The following is a 26874-nucleotide window of genomic DNA, read 5'->3' as shown; positions in this document are numbered from 1 at the left end:
TATTGTATTTATGATTATTTATTGTTTCTAAAATTGTATTTGAAAAACAATAATAATTTATAAAAAAATACATGGATTTTCCGTTAAGTTTGATGAGAAAATGTTGGTAATTTTTGTATCATTCACTTCTCATGGTCACCCCCTCACTAGAGAGTTCCCCACCCACCCCGCACCTGGACAGACAAATCAATGCCGATTAACGAAAAGAAGAAAAAAATACTACTGCTAGACTGACAATACATTTTCAACGATCAAAACCCGAAACAGACAATGAAAACCATTTTTTACCTTACCCCAACTTACTATATACAATTAACTGCGGCGCATGCCATTCTATATCGATCTTAATACCTCTAGAAAAGCAAGAAAGGGCCTCTGTCTCCCCTCCCCCCACTCACTGATGCGTCGAACCGCACGCAATCGGATGCTATTGTGTGTGACCCAAACAGCTGAGGAGAAAATTCAACCCCCTCTTGCTGCAAGCCATTCATAAGACTCGGGCCGTAACCACGTGGATGCTGCCTTTCGACACTAGTTCTAAAGGTCGAGGATTTGGAATCAGAAAGGAAGTGTGCGATTAAAACGATGACGGAGATAAAGGGAATCCTGTTTTAACTTAGTTGTATTGGATTCTATCGCTGTGCCGTTTGCTCTCTTTACTGTTGGATCCGTTGCTGCTCACAAGCGCCACCGCTTCTGCTTAAGAAAATCAATACGATTCGCCGATCTAGTCCGGTCCAACATGGGTTGTTTGTTTTGGGTGGTGGGGCTCTTAGGCTTAATTTTTGCTGAAACGATTCAGGTAAGTTTGATTTTATGGAAGTTATAAGTATTTAAGGTTATGTGAAATCAAGTTAATGATAGTTTTTATTTTTAAATTTGGTGTTACGCAACGATATTGATATAGTATATTTCGTTAATAGAATTTTTAAAAATAAAGAGAAATAAAAATTAAGATTTTTGTCTCAAATGACAAAGATTGGAAAGATCACAAAATTTAATGACATTACTAAACACCTTGATGTAAATCGATATTTTTGTGCATATTATTTGCAAAACTTTTGTACATTCTTTAGTACTATTGTACAGAATTAGATTCATATATATTTTAGTTGCCTTATATCTGTAGAAACTTGATATTCAAATGTGTCAATTATACTGTGTATTTTTTAATTAGTTGAAATTTAGTATATTACCAGCAAAAAAACACAACCTACCATTGTTTTTTAAGTATAGAGTATAATGAAAAACAAGAATTACCTAGATCAGTTTCTAAAAAAATAGCATGTTCATTTCAAGAAATCCATGTAACGCGGAAGATCAAAATTTCATTTAATTATACTGAAACGTTTTTTGCTTTTATTTTGTTCCCCACAAAAAAAAGTTACTTTTAAAAATAAATACTTCCGGTTCCTCTAATTAATCGAAGATGAGAGCTAGACAGAGAGTTCTTTGTTTTTAACTTTCTTTAGAAATAAAATGTTGTCGCAGTTCTAAAAATCTGTCCTTTTAAAATAAACGATTAAAAAAACAAAAGATTCGTATCTCTAATCTGATGAAAACAAGTTGTTTTTACCTCATTTCATTTTTGTTTTATTTTTGAAATTCAAGCTTAATTATTTTGTAGTAATATGTGCACACAAAAAACTGTATTTAATTTAACCATAACGCACTGAATCTAATGAATACAATAATTAAAACATGAAAAATATTTTTGTAAAATATACTTAATTTTTTCCGAATATTAAAGAAGTTTTATCACTGAAAAATTAATTTTTAAAATTTTAAAAGGGTGTAAAAATATTTTTTTTCTGATGTAATAAACATTGAAACTATTGGGAAATTGTAAAATATTATTTTTGAATTAAAAATCTAATTGTTTAATTGTCTAGTTGTTTAAATTAAAAATCTAATCTATTCTTATATAATTACCACTTATTACCCAAGAAATAACCACAGTCTAAATCTAGTACCTGAAGGCTCAACGGTCTGCTTCGCAGAGCATTTTAAATGAGTTTTGCATCATTCGTTTTGCACTTCGTAGATAATCGGCCAGACTATAAACAATATCGTTAAAAAGGAAACGAAACGGAATTATCCATAGGATGTGCATTTTTGCAAATGCATTTACCTCGCCTCTGAACAAATCTCGATGATTTGAAATTTATGCAGAATTTCTTATAAACCAGTACATTTCTAGGGAATTCTAAAATTTCATGATTAGGAAAATAAATTTCAAATTAATATGAAATTTTAGATCGTGCTATTTTTTATGCAATCAAACTCGTGATATATATTTTGCGCATTATTTACAATAATTATGATTGCACATTCCAGTTTTTATATTCGAAGTTTTATTAACCCATTTGAAACTGAAAATTGCTTTAACAAATACAAATTCGACGTGATAAGTTTGATTTACGGCAAATGTTTATATGTTTGAAATTCAAAAATTTAAACAGAGTTTAAGAAAATATCAAAGATTTCTTACATATTCAGCATCTATTGAATTATATAATAAGGAAAATGACTTTTTTTTTAATTTACAGATAATAATAATATATATATATATATATATATATATATATATATTTTACATTTTATTTGATTTTTATTTCCAATCAAAATCCAGAAATAAAAACTAAATACCCTTTAGTTTTGTTGAAAATATTCAACCGGAATCCTGCGCATAAAAAAAAAAAAAAATCTATTATTAAAACCTCATTTCCTTGATAATTGAGTGAGCGCCAGTGTTGCGAAGATCATATCAATGCGCTATGTATAGTTAAAGATTAAATATCCTCAAGGTTGCAATCTTAGAAAAATCTTTTCAGAAAAGAACCATAACGCTGTGAATGCATTGGCTCTAATGTGATTTCCATTTGAAGGTGTAACACTAATCTAACCTATTCATTAACACAAATTTAATTCAAATTTTTTATGGAAACGTTTACGAAACATGCATAACAATGTTTAATATATATTTTACAATAAGCAATAACTATGATGCATTTATATTCTTATAATCGGCACTAAAAAAAAAAAATTTCAGTTAATTTTGAAAATAATTTTTTTAAAAATCTCCGTAACATTAAAGTCTTCTTAATTTAAGAAATTTCATATTTTTAAATTTTATTTTATTGTAAGATAATAATTTTCTTAATATTTTATTATTTCAAAATTGGGTTTCATACATTTATTTCATTAATAAGGATATTTATGTTTTGTTTGATTTTAACCAATTTATATTTCTAACAAACTAAGGTGATATTTTCATATTAGCTGGTTTTACATCTTTCAGTTTAACTTTCTTTGATCTAAAATATTTATTTCGGAATTTAAAATATTAATCGTTTGCAGTCGGATGGTGACTCGCTCTCATCATTTTGCCTTTTTATTTATTTATTTAATTTTGGTTGTTAAAAATACCTGCAGAATAGTAAGAAGTAGCAAATTAATTAAACGGATGAATTCAATTATAAATATTTATTTTTCGGAGCAATAAACAAGTCTTTGTATTAGATGAATAATTATGTATCGAATTAGATTTCAGAGTGGAAAGGGTTAATATTACATTCGAAATATTTAGATGTAATTTTGATTGGAAATAAAATGTAATTGTTGTTGTTTTATCGTTGTTCAAAATCTATTCAAGTATTCGAATTTAACGAAAGGACTTTGCTTTTTTGTAGAATTCAATGGAAATTGTTACTCTTACAATTAATATTTGTAGATAAGTTTCGAGATTTAGATTTTTTTAAATAGTCAAAAAAATTCAATGATAATCGACAGAAATCAAATTCAGATTCTGTTAAAGATATAATCATCGGAAATCAAAAAAATTATCAAATGTCTTAGTTTTACAAAATGTTTTAGTATTTTAACGTAAATAAATTTTTAATATATCAAACTATCGTCATATAAAAACATTTAAAGTTTATGTTCTTCATCGGGTCTAAACATCTCTACAAAATATATTATTTACGATAATAAAAAATACAACACTAATGTTGGCGATAGTTTAAAATTGAACTTAAAACAAATAAGCCTGTATTTATTCCGATATCTGAACATTTACTGGAAACTTAAGTATAGATTCCGTTCTTTAATATTCAGAAGTGACCAATATTAAAATATTATGAAACTTTTTAAGAATTCAAATGCTTGATGTTTTCTTTGAGACTGGCTTCAACATTTATATCTATAACAATTCTGCTAAAAAAAAATGTAACGTTTTGTATTCTCTGGTTCGAAAAAAAAAAAAAATGTCCCGAATTTATGTGACAGTTAATTTCAGTTTTGAATAAAATGGGATTAAATGATCTTTTAACCGTCTTTTCCAAATTTTCCGTTTTAACCTTTATCAAACTATTTATATTTTTAAAAAAAAATCTTACAAATTAGTTTTATAAAAAAAAAATTATTAAAAAATCTTTTACAATCGCACTTTTTGGTGGTGGGGGGGGGGGGGTCAGGGGACAACCATTCTGTTCAGTTTGATTCCTTCCATCCATTCCTCTTAGTTTAGAGCATATAAAACTAACGGGGCTGAACTTTAAAATAATCTCTTCACTTTAGTTCAACTCGAGATTGTGCGTTCAAAATTTGAACGTAGCAAAAATGATGTAGATAAGTGCAAGTTTAACTACCCATCAAGCTCAATCAATAATTTAAATTATTTATTATTCGGTGCTTAATTTTGAGAACATAGAATCCGGCTACAACCTTTTTTATAAATGAGGCGGGGAAAAGATCATTGTTTCTAAAATAATTTCAAAATATATCTAAATATATCTACCTAATGTATTCATAGTGCCAGGAAGTTTTCCTAATAGAATTTTGGATCAAAATTTAAATTAGGCTGCAAGTTACAGATTAAAAACCAATCTTTTAATTCGATTGCGCCATTTGTTGCAGAATGTTTAGTAGTTAAGTTTTAATATGTAAAAGATATCCTAAAATCAAATCAAATGAGTGTAACCTGCAAATAAAATAAATAAATCTAATTTAAAATAGTGGAAAAAATCCATTTTAAATCTCATTCAACTATACTTTTAATTAATATACCAATTATTAGTTTAAACATCGTGATCATATTTCATATTCGCATCGAATTATCATTTTTTTAATTTATAGATTAAAATTGTCATTCGAAAAATATAATTCGATATGAAGTTGTGGGAAATAAATGAACATCTCAAGTTCAAAACAAGACATTCCCACAATAGGTATCATGTCATTAATTAATTGCTTTTTAAAAACGTAAAAAACACATTATTTGAAAAATTTTAAATATGTATAAGTAAATAATTTTACCTAGTAATTGTAGTGTAATATAAAAAAGTATCCTTCAAGGATATTAATAAAATGCAATCTTTATAAAAACTCTCCCTTCCCCCCCCCCCAAATTGTCATAATAGTATGTGACTATTTGGGGGAGGGGTGTTTTTTTTAATGAATTTCAGGATGAATTTTTTTTAAAAACGTTCGAAACTAGAAATATTTTTTTAATATTTGAATATAAAACATTGAAAAAACATCTCTGAAACTGAAATATACCATTTAAATGTCAAATGTCTTTCAAAAATTGGGGAAAAAACGAGCTGTTTATTGGTGCAAAAGTGCTATAAAGCAAAAATCTTCTCGTTTAGAGATTTATCAAATAATTTACTTAAAATATTACGGATAACTTAAATGTATTATCTAGTTCCTGAACAAAAAAATAAGCTGTATTTCTATCCATTCTTTAAATATTGGGATTCGACTGATAAATAACATGAAATTTTCAATTTTTTTCAAATTGCGAAGCACTAAAACATCTATAAGATATTTCTTGGTAAATAGATCACTTATTTTCTAGTTTAGGAACTGCTGAACATATTAAAAAAATTATTATTTAAAAAAATGGCCGATTTTTATCCTTATAGGCATAGTTAGAATATAAAAATGGTAAATAGCGTGCCAACACGATTAATAAAAATTCAGTTTTTCCCAGTTTGAGTACTTGAAACTAGCGCCAGTGTTCTTCCTTGATGTTCGAGAATATTTACATAATAGGGCGGGAAAAATTGTAAGCTTTTTAAGGCTTGGCTACTGCATAGGGAAAAATTTTAAGTTTTTTAATAGTATTCCTTCATTTAGCGTGTTTTGCCAGCAACTCTCCATAAATTTACAATTTTGCTCTAAAGACCACATACCAAATTCAATTCTTCTTACTTCTTCTCTTACTAAGTTATCATATTCTCTTGCTCACGAATATACAAAAAGACAGAAAAGAACGCCTTTCCTAGCCCTGTAACGGTGACCATTTCGAACCAGTTCTTAATTCTATCCAGAAATGGCCATGTTGGCGGATTTGATATACGTTAAATCTGTCACAGCCAAATGTCTTTCCGTTGGTGTGGGTTAGTAGTTTCAAGAGAAGGCTGTCGGATTAGTTTTTATCCTCGTCATCTGAACACAGTTCGAAATCTTGAGGTCTGTTTCAAAATAACCCTATATTACTTCAAAACAGTACATGAATCTAATTAAACTTAACTGAAGTGTGACTATTCTGGTCATTAAAATGTCTTAAGGCATAAGATAGGAATTTTTTGTAAATAAAAGCAATTTTATCGATTTGCTGGACATAATTTACTCTGACAGGCAGAAAGAAATAATTAAACATCAGCGATTTTTAAATTATAATGATGGTAAAGATGTACATATTTTCTTTTCCACCAGATATTTTTGCTTTATAATATAATGTTCAATTCAAAATTTGTGACCCATCTGCAAATTTAGTGATAGAACGATGTGCCAGATTCTGTTCATCTAGGTCTTTTTTTTTTTTTTTTTTTTTTTTTTTTTTTTTTTCCGAGTTGTCTTTTTCGCATGCTCTGCAGAAATTGCAAAATTTATTTTTTTTAGGACTAAAAAAAAAAGAAAAGAATTTTAAAAGTCGAAGATACATCAAAATCTCGGGATCGGGTTTTTTTTTTTTTTTTTTTTTTTTTTGTTGTTGTTGTTAACAAAACTTTGCCCTCTGTATGCTTCTTATACGAGAAAATAAGAAATATGCAGGTTAAGTTAAATGTTGCGCTGATTATAAAAATTTATTGCGGAAAAACTATTATATGTAGATGTATTTCTCTAGGTAAACAGGAAATGTCTTAGTTTGTTAATTTTGTAATAAGATCAGCTAATTAAATTTCAATATAAACTGTCTTTAAATCTAAAAAATATAAAGGTTATTATTCTAGTTTTCACTATAAGTTGTCCAAGATTTATTATGTAACTGTAGACACAGAATCTATTTTCCAAGTCTCAATAATCGGTTATCACATGCATAGTAAACATCTATGTGCGAGCGTTTAAACACCTCGTGAGCATAAATGCCTGATACCATCAACTCCATATCGTTAAGAATTGCTATTCCATGCGCTATTACATGTATGAATTTGCTGCGCTACTTTTTCAATGATTAAACAAAGACTTTGAGAACAGGAATATGAAATATTACTATCATATGATAATTTTTAAGTGATAAATTTTGTATTACTATCTTTATCGGTAATTTCATAATGACATTTTGAATCAAAGCAAAATTTCGTATTCTTCCTTTGAATAATATACTATTTTTAACATATGCATTTAACTTTTTTGAGAACAGGAATATGAAATATTACTATCTTATGATAATTTTTAAGTGATAAATTTTGTATTACTATCTTTATCGGTAATTTCATAATATTTTGAATCAAAGCAAAATTTCGTATTCTTCCTTTGTATAATATACTATTTTTAACATATGTATTTAACTTTTTTTACATGTATGATTTGGCTGCGCTACTTTTTCAGTGATTAAACTAAATATTTAAAAGAACAAGACTATGAAATGACGAAAAAAAAAAATTACTGCTTTCTTTAACAGTTATTTCATAACATTTTGAATCAGGGTAAAACTTTGTACTCCTCCTTTGCATAATATGCTATTTTTAGCATACGTATGTATTTATTTATTTTTGCATGTATGAATGACTAGACAATGACTGACAATGACTAAACAAAACCATTAAAAGAACAAGACTATGAAATGACAAAATTTTTGTATTGCTATCTTTAATAGTAATTGCAGTAATACAGCAATTATTATAATACAGTTACAATAATTTTGTATTACTGATAGTAATACAAAAAAATTTGTATTACTATCAGTAACGGTTATTTCATAATAACGTTTTGAATCAGGGTATAACTTCGTACTCCTCCTTTGTATAATATGCTATTTTTAACATATGTATTTCATTTTTCTGGTATGAATTAGTTGGGATACTTTTTCAATGATTAAACAAAATCGTAAAAAGAACGAGATTATGAAACAGCAAAAAATTTGCATTACTATCAGTAACGGTTATTTCATAACGTTTTGAATCAGAGTATAACTTCGTACTCCTCCTTTGAACAATATGCTATTTTTAACATATGTATTTAATTTTTTTTCTCCTTTAAGAAAAATTAAAATTTATCGAAGGCCTCTGCTTATTCTCGAGTTTCTAAGCTACGCCATTAATTCTTTTCTGTCGAAAGCTTTCTCAGATGCATTAATATATGGCGGGTGTCGGCTTTCCACGTGACAGCAGACCTCGTTATTCATTGACCCAACTAAGAATGTTCTGAGCATTGAGCCTTACCTTGAATTCATACCGGTTTCTTGTCAAAAACACGGAATGTTTTTTACGTGTGTGATTTCGTCATTCATTGTTTTTACCTTTTATTTTCACACTCAAAGAAAAAAAATCAAGTTTTTATAGTCCGTTGAAAGTGGGAAAACAAAAGAATCCCCATAATGGAGGGAAAGTTGTTTTTATCACGCTTTATGAATAACTGCTCACTCATTTTTTTTTTGTCGTCCTTTTATTTTACATTAAATTCCTCGATTACAGTCCTTATTTTGTATATTTCGTATTCGAGTAAGAAGTATTTATTAGATCAATAAACAATGAAATTATATTGCTTTGTGGCAATAACTGATATATTAAAAATTAACGAAAAAAGAACCGAAATGAACAAAATTGGTTAATTTATATTTAATATTTAATTAAATTTTTAACCAATTTTCTTTATAAAAACTGTACAATGATTTTTTTTTAATTTTTGGGTTAATACAAAAGTAGTCTTTATAAAATTGATTAATAAGTCGAATAGTGAATCAAAACAAAACGGCTGAAAAAAAAAGTCTTCAAAATTTCATTTTTTTTTCAGCGGTTATATGTATACTCAAATTTTTTTTCTCACATTTTTAAAACTTTAATTGGATTTTTTTGTCTTTTCTTTTCTTTATATTCTAAATAAAATCTTCCAAGATTATCATCTTTTGTTATTATTTAATATCCCAATATCGTGATTCGAATGTTTTTATCTCAGGATATTTTATACCATAATCATGTTTGAAACCTTGTTCTTTTATACTCACTGCATATTGTCAGATATCTTGAGTAAAGCTGCAGGTCGCCTTCGTATTTTACCTTCCAAATCAATAACATTATATAATGTTCTAAAATTAAATGTGTCACTTATTTATCCAGTTCGCTTAAAAAGAAGAAGAAAAAATGGACCTCTCATTGTACCTGGAGAAGTTTCAGATTTTTAATTCTATGTCCTGCTTTAAAGATATGTTCCAGATTTGTATTAAATATTTACAGCTGAGATTAAAATTTTAATAGTTTTAACCATATTTTAAATAGGAATTAATAAATAATTATTTTTAAAAAGATAGTCTTTATTGTTTAGCAAAAATCGCTACAAAAAGTATGCATTCTTTAGTTTCCTAATTCGAATAATAAAATTGCAGAGAGAATGAAATCAATTCTTACTCGCATGATCCTGATTAAATATGCCCAGACAATTTTCATTTTGAATTTCATTGCGCATTTTTCAGGAGGAAAATTGGATGAGGTGGATTACACGGTGATTGCCAAAGTGCAGTTGGTTAATAAGTTAATGTCCATTAATTAAGCCTTAATTAATGGGCATATTACTGTATTTAGAATTCCGCTAATTTTATTTTATATTTCATTGATATTTTTTGCTCTAATAACTAAATAGTCAATAACTCAATTTATTTAAAAGATTATTTCTCTGCATAATTCTTTATCCCGACTAAAATACTTAAATAATCTTTTCTTCGGATGAATCAGTTTGACTGCTATTTGTGTATTTTCATCTCTTTGTTTGATCAACCACCTGGAACTGTGAGAAAGTTAGTAGCCTTAATTAATGAGCATATTACTTTTCTTTAACTTCTTGTTCATTCAATTGTAAGAAAGGGGAGTGGCATAAAAGTAAGCACGGAATTAACCCAAAATCTTGAAAACTCCTTAAAATCAAACATAATGATTGAAAATCTCTGTTGATTTTATGAAAGAAATAATTTTAGGTACTTATATTTGAGAAATAATTTTGTATCTCTTATTAGGTAAATTACTATAGAAATACTACCTATTGCAATAGTTCTTATGACAAGACTTCAGGAAAATTTCTTCAGTTCTTCACCGATCATGGTCACTAGAACCTAAAACCACCCTTCATTCAAAAGTTTATATATAATATGGACATCTATCTCAAAGGGGGTGGAAATGGTGGGAGGTGAAATTTTCACTTCTCTATAATTTTCTTACTATTGAAGACAGAAGAATAAATCCAATTAGCTAAATTAGCGTCTCGTTAAGACGAACAACTTTTGTATTTGAAATTTTTCGGTAGCAGCAATATTGAAGAAGTTAAGGGTTGAAAAGTGATTTTCAAGCCCTAATTTTGACTGTTTCTAACATTCAACAATTTATGTTGCTAGGTAGCAGCTTAGATGTAAAGGAATCTATCCTTGCCTTCCAGCTTGCTGAGAGGAATTTTTTTTATTAGCTGTGCGAGTTTAAAGATTTTATTAATTTCAATTCTTTTTTCCTGAATTTTTCTTCATTAGAAAAAAAAAATAGTACTAGATTGAGCTCACAGTAATTAAAAAAATGCATAATGTTTACATCCAATTTAAAAATTTCTGTTACTGGTCCAATGTATATGCCATAATATGTAAAGATGCAATCCTTATTACATATTATTTTGCTATTTAAAGACATTCATTTACCACCATTAAACTATCTTTTATTTAATATATCAATTTTTGTTTATTTTAAAGCAACATTCTACGCAACGAGGGAACTAAAATTCGAACAAAAAAACTTTCAAGGTTTCCATTGAATACTGCATCTCTTTAACATTCTGAATATTTTCACATTTAGAAGAATACATTTTGATAGTTGCTATATTTCAGTTGATAACTGCAAACGATTTTTAAAAAACAAAGCAAGTGATGATATTTAATAAATTCCCAGGGTAATCTGTTCCTCTCACGATAAGGGTGATAAGTTCTTTTATTATTTTTCTGGAAATGCTGATAAAAGTTTTCCGACTTTCACCTATGAGAATACAAAATTCATTTTGAAACGTCAACTAATACTCTATTTAATAAATTTTGAAAGTACTCTAGTCGCACATCAAACAGCGGCTAAAGATAGAAAATTTATCTATAAATTCGGTCACCGATTATTTTATAAAATATTCAAATAAAACAAATATGATGGTAAATTTCAGGGAATTTTTTTACGTCAAGATTATAAAATAATTCGCAATAAGGCATTTTATTGAATTCTTGAATTAATGATATATGAAAATAAACTGTATTCTGAACATTAATAATATTTTAAAAATTCAGTAAAATAATAAAAAAATATATAAATATTAATATATGTATAATTTTGCATAATGAAAGCGATTAAAAAATATGCAGTTAAATATGAGAGTTAAATGTCAATATGTTTTTAAAAATTAGCAAATAAGAAGGGTAGTTCCCAAATTGTAATCTAATTTTTGTACAATATAAGCGTGCCACAGAAAAAGATATTTCATATTTGTTGGTTTAACTAAAAAAACTAACCCGACTTCCGCAAACAGCTAGTTTGGAGAATATCAATTTCGTTTAGTTTTAATTTAATCCGTTAGCATATCTCGATGCTCTTGTATTCCTCAACAAAATGTTTTGAAGCAACAAACCGGAATAGACATAAAACCCGTGTTATTTTTAATAGCCTTAGAAGCATAACAACGCGATATAGAACTTCACTTTCTTCTTGCTCATATAAACTGCATAGATAATGAAATCCTTTTTTTTTTTTTTTTAAGCTGACTTTCAACAATGGAAGAAAATCACTTGATTTAATATTTCATGAAAAAATGAAAACGATATTTGAATTTCATTGCAAAATTAAAATCTTTCTTTAAAAAATACGGAAAAATACATTTGTTTATTTTTAACCCTTTGTACTCGGATGATGCTTCTCACTCACCATTCAAGACGGTGCATCATTTTGATGTTTCATTTATTTATTTTTCAATTGTGATTGTTAAAAACGCCTACAGAATGGTAAAAAAGATGTAGATTAATTTTTCAAAGAAATTCAACTTAAAACAATTATATATATTTATTTTTTGGAACAATAAACAAGCATTTATTAGGTGAATAATTATGCATCGGATTACCTTTCCGATTTAAAAAGGTTAATTATAAAAACTTAGGAAATAGTGAGACATCATTTTTTCCTCTTAAATCGATTATTCGAACTAAGTATATAATTAAGTATATGATGAGAATCATAAGAAACAGCTTGCATTCCGAGTTACTTCTAAAAGTTGAGACTCGATAACCCAAGATATAATTATCGCAAATATATTCTTATCTTTTGTTATTTCATGTAAACGACGTTATGGTGACTTTGTAATAGAGGCTGGGCTTCAGAACTGAAAGATTGCGGGTTCGATACTCGATTCCTCGTAAAATTCATCGTAGAAGTAGCATATCTGCACTTATGCTAAACAAAAAGGAATCTACTTCCGTCTTCACTCTTGCTGACTGGGATTTTCTAAGAGTTTTGAAAGTGATTTTCCAAAGGAAAATTATTCAAATCATTATAAAAAGAGAAAAAGTTCTTAATGGAAATTTTAATCAATAAAATGCAGACATTTACAGTACTGAAAAGATGAAAATTAAAATCAACATTTGTCGTTTGAAAGCTGGTCTCACTCGAAAACAATAACCTTTTATCTATACTTATAATAAAGCTCAATGTGTGTGTGTGTGTGTGTGTGTGTGTGTGTGTGTGTGTGTGTGTGTGTGTGTGTGTTGGCGCTCTCCAGGCCAGGTCATTTGACATACAGCTATCAAATTTGGTACATGTATACCTTAGAGGTCGGGAATGTGCACCTGGGGTCCCTTTTTTTGAAATTTTAATTAGAATTTTAATTATTAATTAAAAACTAACTTTCCCGCCAAAAAATCTTCCATTTTCCCCACCGCCAACTTCAATTTTTTTTTCTCCCAACAGAAATGAGGCTAGGGTTAACATTTTTCGGCAGATTATTTCAAACGATTCTGTTTATTTTCTTAATGTTTTATGCATTTAAAATTAAACATTGTTAATTAATCCATGTTTCAGATTCATTCTGAAGTACTTTTGAATTAAAATAACACAGAATAAAGGAAATTAAAAATGTATAATCTGCATAGCGTTGCCCCAACTGGCGTAGAAAAATTCACGCATTTGCGTTACCGGAGCTAGCGAAGAAAATTCACGCATGCGCATTCTGATTGTTGCCATGACAACCGTTATCAACGGTTGATTTAAATTATTTTTAGGTTAGTTGCATGCTTTTGTAAGTAAATTGTATTTATGTTAGTTATATATTTTTTGTATATGCTTATAGTTTTAAGTACATCGTTTTTAAAGTAGTTTTTTAAACCTGTTTTCGACCGATTATTTTAAACGATTCATTTTATTTTTTAAAGTTTGATGCATTTAAAATTAAACATTGTTAATGAATCGATCTGTTCATGATGAATCTGAGAAAATTTTGTTGACAAATTCTTGAGATATTACATAACTTAAGAAAGATATTCTTTAGTGCCCATAAAGTTTAAACGCTCAGTGACTCTATTATCAGTAATCATATTATTAAAAAAAATGCTTTGTTTCAGTAAAAAATATTATATTAATTGCAGTTTAGTCATTTCCATTATAATTTTAAGCATAAATTCTACCGGAACTAACAGAAAATGAGAGAGATACATATTATGTTATGGCTGAAGGATTTTATATTATTATGAGTGAATTACATGACTATCAAAATTCGAAGCTTTAAAATATTTGATGAAGAAGCTATTAAAGTAGGAATTACATAAAATATTTAATTATTAAAATTTTAACGGGCATTAAGATTGGCGAACCGGCTGGTCGCCAAAGGCGGCTAGTCTGTAATAAAATAAAAAATAAAGTTCTCAATTTTTATAGCATCTTTACAAGCATATATTCTCAAAATAGACCTTATTTAATAGGCTAATTAACGCTTAAGCCATCCAGAAATAATTTCAGAGTGCCATGAAAAACAAATAATTATTCTTAAACATGAATTTCGAGTTCATTAAAAAATATATTCCTCCTTAAAAAAGGCTTGCTTACTTATAAAGGCTTGCATAATATTGCCTGTTTATTTCAGGCTATTTCTGAGCTAATATTAATTTTACATATTATAATAACAAAATAAATGTCATACCCTTAAGTATGGAAATTTATTTTAAAACTCTAATCTTTCAGGCTGAGGAACAAGTACAATTAAGCGTCTACTATGAAGCCTTGTGTCCAGACAGCAATGACTTTTTCCACCTGCATCTGGCTCCCACATACGAAAAACTGTCATCTTACCTCAGCATAGACCTGATACCATATGGAAATGCTTATGCAAGTATCAAATCAATAATAATATATTACTTATGTTACGACTGTAATCACATTTTAGGTAGATAATTGCTAAGTCGAGAATTAGCAATTTCTTAAATATTGATTTTTTCTAAAACCATATTAGAATTGACGAAAATCTTTATTTCCCATCAAAAGGCTGTATTTGGAGACAATATTGTTCACCAAAATGATTGATTTTTTTAGGACTTTAAAAAAAATGCATTCCATAATAATAAATTTCACTTGTTATTATATAAGACTGAAAAACATGAATGTGACTGAATCATTCTGCTACAAATGATTGCGCGGTCTAATTAAAAAGTGTGTCGTATACTATGAAATAAAAGCGGTAATAAAAATCCTATTTTAGAGTTAATATCGAAGGAAGGCCTTTTTTTTTTTTTTTTTCTTCTTATCATGTGAGAATTGATGTTGTTTTGGTTACGGGGTTTTGAATCTTGAAATCGCGTAGGCAATGAATAAAGCATAAATGGCAATTTTCATCATCATGTTTTATTCGCATATATATATATATTTTTTTACCTGCTTTTACCAGTATTGCCTTATTATTGCGTATGCTTCTTTGAAAGCAGATGCGTTTTTAAAAAGTTGTAGAACTATGACATCATAGCTGTTATTTCATCTCAAAATCGGTCGAGCTCCAAACTTTGTTTGCCAGCCAGAAAAATTAAAAATGGAAGTTTAAAAAAAATATAATATATATATATATATAGAGAGAGAGAGAGACCGATAGAGAAGTCGCGTGATTGTTTCAAACCGGTTTAAACTGGTTAATGACTTAAATTAATTAAGATAAATAATGACTTAAAAATAATAATGTTCTCACATAATAACTTGAAATTTTTATCCTCATAATTTTTGCAAAAGCACTCGATTAAATGTTTTGATATATGAATTTGAATTTCAATCGTAACATTATTACGAATTGTGTATTAAATTTAATTTTAAAAATTACCAGAAATAAAGATAATAATTGTACAGAAATGAAATTTATTTCATTAAACATATCTTTCTTTTGAGATTTTAAAAAGTGATTTTTGCTTTGCCTTAAATAATAATTCAGGAAAATGTATTCCATAAACTAATTTTAGTGATTACCCATCGAGCAACGATTAAGTTTATTTTCGATCCCGATTAAATACTGCGTTTGAAACCTATTTTTAACGTCTTTCTTAATTTTCTTCTTTTCAACTAAATGGGAGTTTCGAAATCATGGCGTGGATTTCTTCTACCTTTTCTCTTAATACGTATTTTGAAGTTTTATTAATTAGCTAAGCGAAAAGTGAATTAAATCCAACATAAAAATATTTAATGAAGTAGTCGAAAACGTTCGTATGACGATTTCTTTAAATTTTACTGTTGCCATTCGATGATAAATAATAAGAAAAATTCCTATGCTGCGTACGAATATATATATATATATATATATATATATATATATATATATATTCTTACGCAACATAGAAATTTTTCTTATTATATATAGTTTGTAAAAAGAGAGGTCCTTATGAACGATTTGCTTTAGAAATATTTAAAAGAATCAAATGACGAATAATCGTGTATATTATATGTCAGAATAAAAGAAAAACAACGTTAGAAATTTGCCACGAGATTTTTATAATTAATACCATATTTGATATTTGTTCTTAGATTGTTGACTTCAATGCAGTCTGCTTTTTTTTTATTATTATTATTACATTGCGTGACCTCTAAAATTTTTGCTTGCATATCTTTCTAATCCCTTTATTTTTATGCGCTAGTATGTGATATTTTTATGTACTTGTGTTATATAAGGGCAAAATTTTATAAGAAGTATTTTTAATTTTTAGTACAGAGGCCAACATGATAATTATTCTTTCAACTGTCAACATGGACCTGAAGAATGCTACGGAAACATGGTTCAGGTGAGCATTATTTAACTAGTTTTAATTTTTAATAAGAATATTTGCTAAAGAATAATAAATTTGTTTGCTTGAACTTATATTTATCTTATAGGTCAGAGTTCTCGAACTTTTTAAAATTTGTACTATATAAATAAGAATTTAAAAAAATATGTACCATTACAATTTTACATTTATGTTGTTATATGATAATAAGAATATATAATAATAATTACACATGCATGTACCATCATTGTTATTAAAAATAGCGTCTCTTTAATAGTATTTTATAATCAAAGAATAAATCAATTTAAATGTATATTAATAAATTATTTTCAAATAAAATTCTGCATTGTAATAAAATATAAAAATATTAGAAATTATAATAAAAAGTTATTGATTCAAAAAATATGGGATAATATATCGAACAATGATTCCTTCTTTTTTACAGACATGTTATATTGAACTGGTGAACAACACTGAAAGTCAAATCAAGTTTGTAAACTGTGCTTTCGATGTTCGTTATCAGAGGAAAGTAATGGAAAGGGTAAGTTAGTTTGAAATTTTGAAAATGAAAATATTTTTCGAGTTTTTAAAAACTCGAAATAAAACAAGATGCATATCAATGAAAAATTATCTGCTATACCGGAGGATGGGAATCAAAGAATTCTTATTCAGAAAACTACAAAAGGAAAAATCTAGTGTAAAATAGAAATGTCAAATCTCGATTACTGCATTAGAAAACCTGGCGAAAGGAGCGTCGCAAACAATTCAAATAATACTATCTACCTCAAACATTCATTTCAAAAATGAATGGATCAGGAATGGATGAATGGATCAGGAATATAGAAAAGGAACTCAAATTTAAGTTAACATAATTTAATCATAATCACAGATTTAAAATTGCATTTTGATTTAGGAGTGGAATAGATAACAAATGTTGAGAGCTCATCCAAATATCACTTTAATGAGTGCGTATAAGGGTATTAGTGTTAAGGTAAAAAGACAATTTTCATCCTAATTATTATTATTTTTTTTAATTTCTTTGTTTTGTGTCTATCGGTATCCTATGTTTCAAAATATACACCACCGAGAAATGGCCACTAGATTTATTTTCTCCCTCTCTTTTGTACTATATATACTTCAATGAAATGAATCTAAGAAAGAAAATTTTTCACTTATGAATTACCTAAAGTTAGACATCTGAGACATTAAATAATTAAAATAAAAAATTATTAAATTTCTTTCATGCAATTAATTCGGATATTGCTAGAAATCCATTATGGTGACGCTTCTAGTCTACTACTGTTCGTTTCATTATCCTGAGATAACTTTTCCACGATTCTATCTCACTAAAGGGTGAGACGCGGAAGGATGTGTGCATTTCCGGAATTTACTTTATTGTTAAACGTGAACATCTCCTCCTTTCATCTTTCCTCTCACCCCTATTTTGTCGAATTAAACCCATCCCAACGCATGCGCAATAGCACGGATGGTCTTAGAATCCACTGACAAACAATATAAAAGTGTTATAAAAGATTTATATTACTGTTATTGTAGGAACTTTCTCAAGAAAACAATTTCTTTTCAAAAATTAATATTTGAAGAATTGTATGAAAATAAGTTTGCTTTATCTCACAAAAAAAATGTTCATCACCTTGGAAACATTTAAATTTAATCAGATATTGTTTGGCTCTGAGGACAAATGTGATAAAGCAAAGCATGATGTCAAACGAATCTATTTTGATAAGCTAGGAGACAGGTGTGAATCAAAATTTGCTAAGTCACGTTCAATAACTCCAATTTCGCTGACATCTCTCTGCCAGAGTAAATTTGTCCTTATGAGAAAGAAATAGAGAGGGGAAATGCTGGAGTTCAACACAGTGACTTTTATTTCATTCCTGTTATTACTTTCGAGACATTCACTGTTTTACACTTTTCTTCTTTCTGTTAGCAACTGAGGGCGAAAGAGAACTATGAATCGATTTATTTTTCAGCATCATTTGGTTACAAAAAAAATTATGAAAAATAAAACGGAATCGAATATAATATTATTAGGTTATACCTCTTTTTCTTTAATTATTAGAAATAGAATATTATTAAATAATAATTTTTGTACACATTAATAACTTAGTATAAATAGATTTATTAATAAAATTTATCGTCTTACCGATTAAAATAATTCAAATATCTGTTCAAGAAAGCCATCGTTAAATTACATCTTACAAAATACAGTTTATTGAAATAAAACATTGCTAACATCAAAATTTACATTAAAAAATAATTTCATGTTCATTCATTTAACTCTAATTTTTATTCAAATCAACCGAGTTTAAATGTTTGATATTTTGTTCATATTTATAAAAAAAAAACAAATGAAATTGCCCATATTTTCTTGTTTTCCCCTTGGTGTTTCTGAATTTGTTTTTCTTTGTTTAATTAGCGTATAATGAGCATTCAAAATAATTTGCACGTGTTCGTTAATACTGTCGATCTAAAATTATCAGTTCTTTTTTTACTGACACATGACAATACAAAAGTTGATCTTGTTTATATAAAGGATGGATGATATGTACAAAAGCCTCTTGGTTAACAAAAGAAAACTTGTAATATCTCCGCATAAACGATTAGAAGAAACTGGAAAACAAAATTTATTTAAAATTCATTTATTTGCATTTCAATTAATTTTGATTATATATAAAAACATACAATGAAATCTTTTTCTGGTTCCTTTCAAAATTAAGTTTTTCCTTATGCATGTTTAACAAATGCATTTTCAATTCATTTTAATTACCTTTCTAATCCACAATAATAATAAAAAAAATCTTTAAGAAATAACAGCAATGTTTTTGTTTTCCCTGCGGAAAATAAGTTGGCGATAAATACGATGGACTTAGAATCCAATATAATTAGGAAAATTTACTTTTCTGTTGACATTTAGGCATAAACTAATAGATGTGTGATGGTAACATCATAAGCCAGATAACAACTTCCGGACAGGAGTGTACACTTTTGTCTAGTGGCTATGTCACTCGGCTATGAACCCTAACGTTGCGAGTTCGAACCTCAAACATGCACAGATGCATACTTTCGAGACACTCGATAAACTCGAAGATTTTGATTGTTACTCTTTTACCAATTTTGAAAAATAGTCATAAAGACTATTTTTCCAAATTATCTGTCCTATTAATAATAAATAATATTATTATTATTATTATATTATTGTGAATTTTATAACCAAATTGCATATGCGTCTTCATTTATGGTTACTCACTTTTAGTTGGTATTTCTTAAAACCAGTTTCAATTTCACTAACACTACTTTATCTTAAATATTTGGGGCTTTATATTTTTAGTGTATTGAGGATCTTGACCTACGTCGCCAAGTCAAAAAATGCGTTACCAGTCCCATGGGAATGAATCTGGAATACCAAATGGCAAAGAAAACCGATGCACTCAATCCACCACACACTTTCATTCCTTGGATTACAGTTAGTGGAGTAAGTAATAATTATTTTAATATTATAAATTACGGATTTAATTTTTTTAAACAGTCAATGGATACTTTCTAGAAAAATAATGACGATTTTTATATCAATTTATATAAGCACACTTTTATTTTTTAAATCTATAACCAAGTATCTTTTTTATTATTATTTACATGATTTTTTTATTCTATGTTATGAAATGCATGATTTTTTTTTAAAATATTTTCAAATGCAAGTTCTTTTATGCACATCATCTACCTGATATTTTTCTTTACTTATTAATATTGTTTCGCACAGATCATAACCAGTTAACTGTTTTTGACGAATGTATTCGTCATGGAGTAAATACAGCATTTTGCATTATGACGAGTTTATTCGTCAGGAGTCATAAGTAGAAGTTTGAATTACATTTTATTAAAAAGTCAAACATATTCGTAAATTTCAAGATGTTTAAATTATTTTGAGGTTGTAGCGGTTTGTTGCGAGCGAGGATAGAACCTGGGTCCTTGTGGTTCGCAGCCGAGTAACATGACCACAATACAAAAGCAATTGCTCGTGTATCATAGCTGTTAACTGGCTTATTAGCTTTCACTACAAGGTCAAGTCGAAATCAAAGGAACAAATAAGTTATTAATAATTATTATTAAAAAACTCATTGTTTTTCTTAAATCGCTAAATTTTTGCGACAGTATCGTCATCGCTAAGTTTTTGCGACAGAATTTCGAATTTTCCGAAGAAGTTAACTGGTTAAGAATTGAATATAGTCTCTTTTTGCTTATTCTAGCTTACAACCAGATTCATTGGCGAAGTATCAAAAAGTCTTAAAAATTATTCTTAATAACTTTTAAATAAAGAATCTGTGGGTTATACTGACAGTGCTGTTAATAGAGCCACTGAATAGATTCTGTATTAATATAAGCTTTTACTAAAACATGTCGTTTGATTCTTAAGAATAGATAAGAAATAGATACAGCTGCATGACAGCTGAATTAGTCTATTAGTCTTTTCTGTGAATGAGAAAATTTTCTCCTGCTTTGTATGGCTATTCTATGGGTAGAAAAAAGATCTCGAAAGCTTATTCTTTTTATTATTTTGTAATTGAATTGAATAAATGTAGTTTACTATTGAAACTAATAGGATTTAAATACTCTATAATAATGAATTTTGATCACAAAACTGTGTTGCTCTTCCATAAATTGCTAGAGATTATTTAGAGACAGCTGTAAGGAAATAAGTGGCTATAGTATTTGCATGTCGTTTTTTTTAAAAAATGCAAGAGCTTTTTATTTGAATTCTTTGTCTGTCCTATTTCATTAAGCCTTGATGAGATGACTTCAAACTTTTTACCCGTTTGAATTTTTGACAGAATTCTGGAAAGTTTCTAAATTTTGAAGGGGTGAAGGAATATTTTTATTTGTATTCGAAGATATCATAAAAAAATTAATATTCTTTGTTAAAAAATGAAGTATGTTAATTAATTTATTTATTTTCCTTTTTATAGTTTAAGTAAAATAAAGCTTAGAAGAAATCGAAATCTTGAGAAAAATAGAAAAGAAGAATCTTTAAAAAAAAAATAGAAGAACGGCCATGTTACCTTTCAAAGAAGTTGTTCCACGAAATTTTAAATTTAAAAGTGAAAAATCAAAATAAATAGCAAAAAGATTTTTTAAAGTTTGAATAGAACAGATAATAATATGTTTAACGTCTTTCCAGCATTATCACATCATCACAATTTTAGTTTGAAATAAAAATTACCATACTATCCTCTTATAATTTTCTTTTTTCAATTTCAATTCTAATGTTTTAAATTTCTATTCTAATTTCCGAAACATTATTTCGAATTTGATTTCTAATATTCGAAAAATTATTTTGCCTTTTGGGATCAAAAACATGTTTTTCTTTAATTTAATACATCAAAAGATACAAATCAAGAGGCTAAATAATCATGTTTTATAATAATTGTTTTATGAAAGTGTATAATTAAAATTTATTTTGTCTAACGAGATGATAAAATATCTCCAATTTAATATAATAAAAGAAAAAAAAACGGTAGATAAAACATCTGTTGCAACCAGATATCGAAATGACGTCAAAAGTAGAACCACTCAGCGCAGGCAGGCATGACACGAAACGACGACTTTTATCGGCAGGTGTTTCGCTATCAGATGTGAACAGGGAGGGGGGGAAGACTATAAAAATGCCGATATAGGTATCTCATAAGAGTGAAAACTATATATATAGATATAAATAGCTACTTTTCCAACAGATAGCATTATAATGCAAGTAAAGAAAGGACTTTCAAACAGAGTAAAACCAGAAATTGCTTTTAGCGAAATTCAACCTCTTATTTATCTGCAGTTTCAGTTATTAATAGATAAACCAGTAACTGAAAATTTTTCTGCCGATTAAAAGCTTAAATTCCTGACGATAGTTTAATTCTGTCATATGGAATATATATATGTGCGTGGAAAAGGTAATGAAATTTGCAAAGAATTGTTACTTCCTTGCGTACTTCAAGGAGTCACTTATCTATTTGATCAAAATTTAAATTTAAAGAAAATTTATTTACCTAATTTTTTTATCAAATTGTATAAAAAATGCATTTTCTTATTATATTATTTACTTTAATCAAATAACGTAATTTGTAGGGGGAGGGGGGAGAGAGAACATTCTTTTATTTGAAAGAAATAATGTAAAGAGACGGAAAAATGTTGGCAAAATTTTTATTTATCCAAAAAAATTAATTATATATACTCTATTTCTTCATCCTTCGGTAAGTAAGCAATTTTAAATGCATTAATTGCTATTTTTTTGCACGAATGAATGAATGGTTCTGCATGAATATATGAGTGAAGTCAAAAAAGTTGGAGGTTTCTATTTTCTTTTATTTATTATGTATTCAATTTTCCTCAGTATAATTTTTATTTCTTTCTATTTTTAACTCAAAATTACAAAAGAAATATTTTAAAAAATGTTAAATCCATGTCAAAAATATAATATGATGTTCTGAAAAAAAAAAAAATAAAGAATAATGCAAACTGTTGCCAACTGAATAAAGACAAATAAAATAATATGGAATTGGAAAATCGTTATTTAATCATATGAGTATCTCACATTGGCATTTGATTATTTGAATTCTTTTTGTTAGTCTCTTGAACATAATAATGTTTATGAATATAGGTTTGAAATTGAAATCATTCTATAATGCGCATCCACTGAATTCATCTTCACATTTCTGTCCACCATTAAGTTTCTATTTTCGTAATTTATATGCTTAAAAAATGCTAAATTCTTTGCCTACAGGATATGTTAGTTTTTTTTTTTTAATTCATTTAATACAAGATATAAAATAAATTCCATAAAATGAAATCAATGTAATGAATTACAATATTCAGTCTCTCATTTTACATGAATATAGAATTTGCATTTCTGAAATTTAATTGATCATAAATATCCGTTCTAAACTATTGTCAAAGCTATCATATTATTCAGCTAATGTTTATATGTCAGTAAATTGCGTCATGCATGATTAAAAATGGTGCAGAAACACCATATGATAGAGCTACATAATTTGAAACGTAGTTATTTCTTGGGTAATAGATGTTCATTAAGATTTTTTTTTCAAAATTTTGATTAGATATTAAATTAAAAATTAGATAAATTTTAAGATCTTTCCATCAATAACTTTAGAGCATTTTATTAAACAGATATTATTTTTACACCAAATTAGTTCACCTGCATTTGTACATATGCTCGTTTTGCTGATGTTAAATACATGTTTAGTGTGCACATTATTGCTGCTATAGAATTAAAAGTAAATTTAAAAACTAAATAAAGACAGATGAATTAAGGCATATATCATAGCAAGATTGAGCCATAAAGTCCTATCGCGCTATGATGTTTCGGTCTAGAAATTCTAATCTAATTTTTTCATATTAAGACAAAAATAATATATCACTCTCTGCGAAGATATTTCATTCAAATAACATATGGACAGAAATTGCATATTCAGTTAAAAAAAATAGTGGGAAAAACTGTTGTTTTCATCACAGGAAACAAAAACATCACTTTATCACGTAATAACATCTGCTCCTGCATTACTGGAATCCATTTTTGAGACTGTTTCCGCTCATTCAGTAAACCACTTATTTTCTGCTGAGTCAAAGTAGGAAATGAAGAAACCTTGTGCATGCAGACTTATTTCCTCCTAATCAACAAAAAAAAAAAAATCTTTTAAAAAAATGCCACATATCCATTTTGGATCGATAATTATACAACGCAACAACACTCTCTCGTGGTTAAAATGTTTTAAGCAATCCATAATTTTTCTACTTTAGTACTTAGAAATTTATGAATGGTATTTTTATGATTATCCAAGAAATGTGTTTAATATTTATTAAAATTGGTTGATTTACAGGACCAGTTTTAAAGGAAATTATTTCAAATATAAATATATTTACAAATCTACATTTGATATAAATAAGTTAAAACAGACTAAAAATGACATTTTTCTTTCAGTTGAAAAATGGTGCAATTTTTCATTCAATTGCAGTTATTTAATTGAAGCTTAATATTGTTTTTTTTTTAATCTGAAAACTACAAAATTCGCTTGATTTGCTTTGACATAATTACCTTTTTAATGTTGTAACTTTTTATTTGCGATAAATGACCTTATTGTTCATAATGAGCCCTTCCTTTTTATTCTTTTTTCATTTTTCTAATTTTAGTAATTTTCATATATTTTTCTTATAATTTAGTAATAAGAAAGATTAATTATTACGATTACTAATTTTAGCATTTTTCATTAATTTTCGTAATTATTTCTGTCACAGCTATTTATAGCATAGAAAACTTATTCCATGTTTAAAATCATATGAATCCTACCCATTTTGATATGGATGTATTTGGATTTTATTAAAAAAGAAATATATATATATCTATATAGTTTTGCCTTAAATAATGTCACTGTAGCGAGCATTAAAAAATTAATTTTCTCCTTGAATGAATGAAAAGTATTTTTCTAATAAAAACTTCGTATTTTTTATAATTATTTTAGTTTTTATAATTTATAAACTTATATTTTTGAAAAAAAAAAGAATTAATTTTTGTCCAATTTTGAAATTTATTATATTTTAGTAAAAACAAACAAAACAAAACAGATAATTGTGTTTTAAATTTGTTGTGTGTTTTGCGTAAAATTGTTTCGTATGTATAATAAATCCAGTTAATGACTACTTTCATGATTATGATTAAATTTTATATTAACTTGTTATCATATTCATTCTCTTATTTATAAAAATATCTAATTATAAAAAAACTCCTTATACATGAAAATTTTCAATCAGTAGTTTCGTCAGTAGTAATGCTTTCATAATTTATGCAAATATGTATTTTTAAACGTGTTCTTTCTTCTTGCAGAAAGGAAGTAATGAAATCAACAACAGGGCAACTGAAAACTTGATGTCAGTCGTTTGTGATGAACTCAACGTAAGTATTTTTACAAAAATTGATGTTTAGCACAAGCATACAAATGTTCATTTTATTTCAAAGTATGAAAGCAAATTTAAATTTATATCTCTAAATATTCCAATGTTTTAACTTCCATCGTATTCAAGAAAAATGAATGGGACATTTTATTTCAGATAGCTTTCATTTTATATAAAAATTAAAATCTGATTATTTAGTCATAAATTCATTTTGTCATAAATTCGTTCATCGAAGCTCAGTTTCGTATAGCTTAGAATATCAGATAATGAATGACGTTTAAACTCTCCAAAAAAGCAGAAAAAGATAGTTGGATAGGCTCCAATATTAATATAATCCATTCATTGGAAAATAGGAATTCAATAGCAATAGTAATGCAGACGAATTATAAATGCTTGTGTTATAGCAACACAAATACAAATAATTTTCTAATAAATATCCTAATATTTATTTAATTAATGCAGATAAACCGAAATAAGAGTCGCTTCGTAGCCAAAAACATGTCATAATTACGAATCGGGATAGCTTAAAAACTGATGCTGTTTATAGGTTAGCATTCTATTCGTAAATTGCGATATGAATAATGGAAAAAAATGTTCAAAATACTAAAGGGCAAACCATTAAATTCAAAGTTACCAAATGTTGGCATACTATTTATAAACTGCTACATGAATGATCAGAAAATCGTTCAAGATAGTGTAAATGACAAACCACTGAATCTAAAATTATCAAATGTTTGGCATACTATTCATAAATTGCGACATGAATGATGAAAAAAAAATTTCAAATTACTATAAAGGGCAAACCATTGAATCTAAAGTTTCCAAAAGCTGGCATGCTACTCATAAACTGCGACATGAAAGTCGAGAAAATCGTTCAAGATAGTGTAAATGGCAAACTATTGAATCTAAAGTTACCAAATGTTGGCCTACTATTTATAAAATGAGACATGAATGACGAAAAAAAAAATGTTCAAAATACTGTAAAGAGTAAGCCATTGAACTAAAGCTACCAAATTCGCTACTTAATTACTTCCCGAGTAGTAGGTGCTCACTAAAACAAGATTTTAATCATAAATGAATCAAAGTTTTAAAGTTTTCTTCTTTATGAATTTGTATCTTATTATGGCACAAAAGCCATTTTTTACATCATTTTAAAATATAAGCGCTTCTGTGTT

At 27.4% G+C, this 26874-nt stretch overlaps 1 protein-coding gene across 1 annotated transcript in view; it reads left to right on the top strand.

The window, feature by feature from the left end:
* Positions 1–505: 505 nt before the first annotated feature.
* Positions 506–26874, top strand: part of LOC129961836 (gamma-interferon-inducible lysosomal thiol reductase-like) — a 30915-nt gene continuing 4546 nt past the window's right edge. The window contains exons 1-6 of the mRNA XM_056075417.1: positions 506–802; positions 14682–14825; positions 16676–16750; positions 17178–17273; positions 20082–20225; positions 25632–25700. Coding sequence (XP_055931392.1) covers positions 743–802; positions 14682–14825; positions 16676–16750; positions 17178–17273; positions 20082–20225; positions 25632–25700 — 588 coding nt within the window. The 5' untranslated portion in view covers positions 506–742. The remainder of the gene's footprint in view (positions 803–14681; positions 14826–16675; positions 16751–17177; positions 17274–20081; positions 20226–25631; positions 25701–26874) is intronic.

The sequence above is a fragment of the Argiope bruennichi genome, chromosome 2, assembly GCF_947563725.1.
Source record: "Argiope bruennichi chromosome 2, qqArgBrue1.1, whole genome shotgun sequence".
NCBI classification, from domain to species: Eukaryota; Metazoa; Arthropoda; class Arachnida; order Araneae; family Araneidae; genus Argiope; species Argiope bruennichi.
The sequence above is the reverse complement of the archived record's forward strand: the minus strand, read 5'-3'. Positions and strand labels throughout refer to the sequence as shown.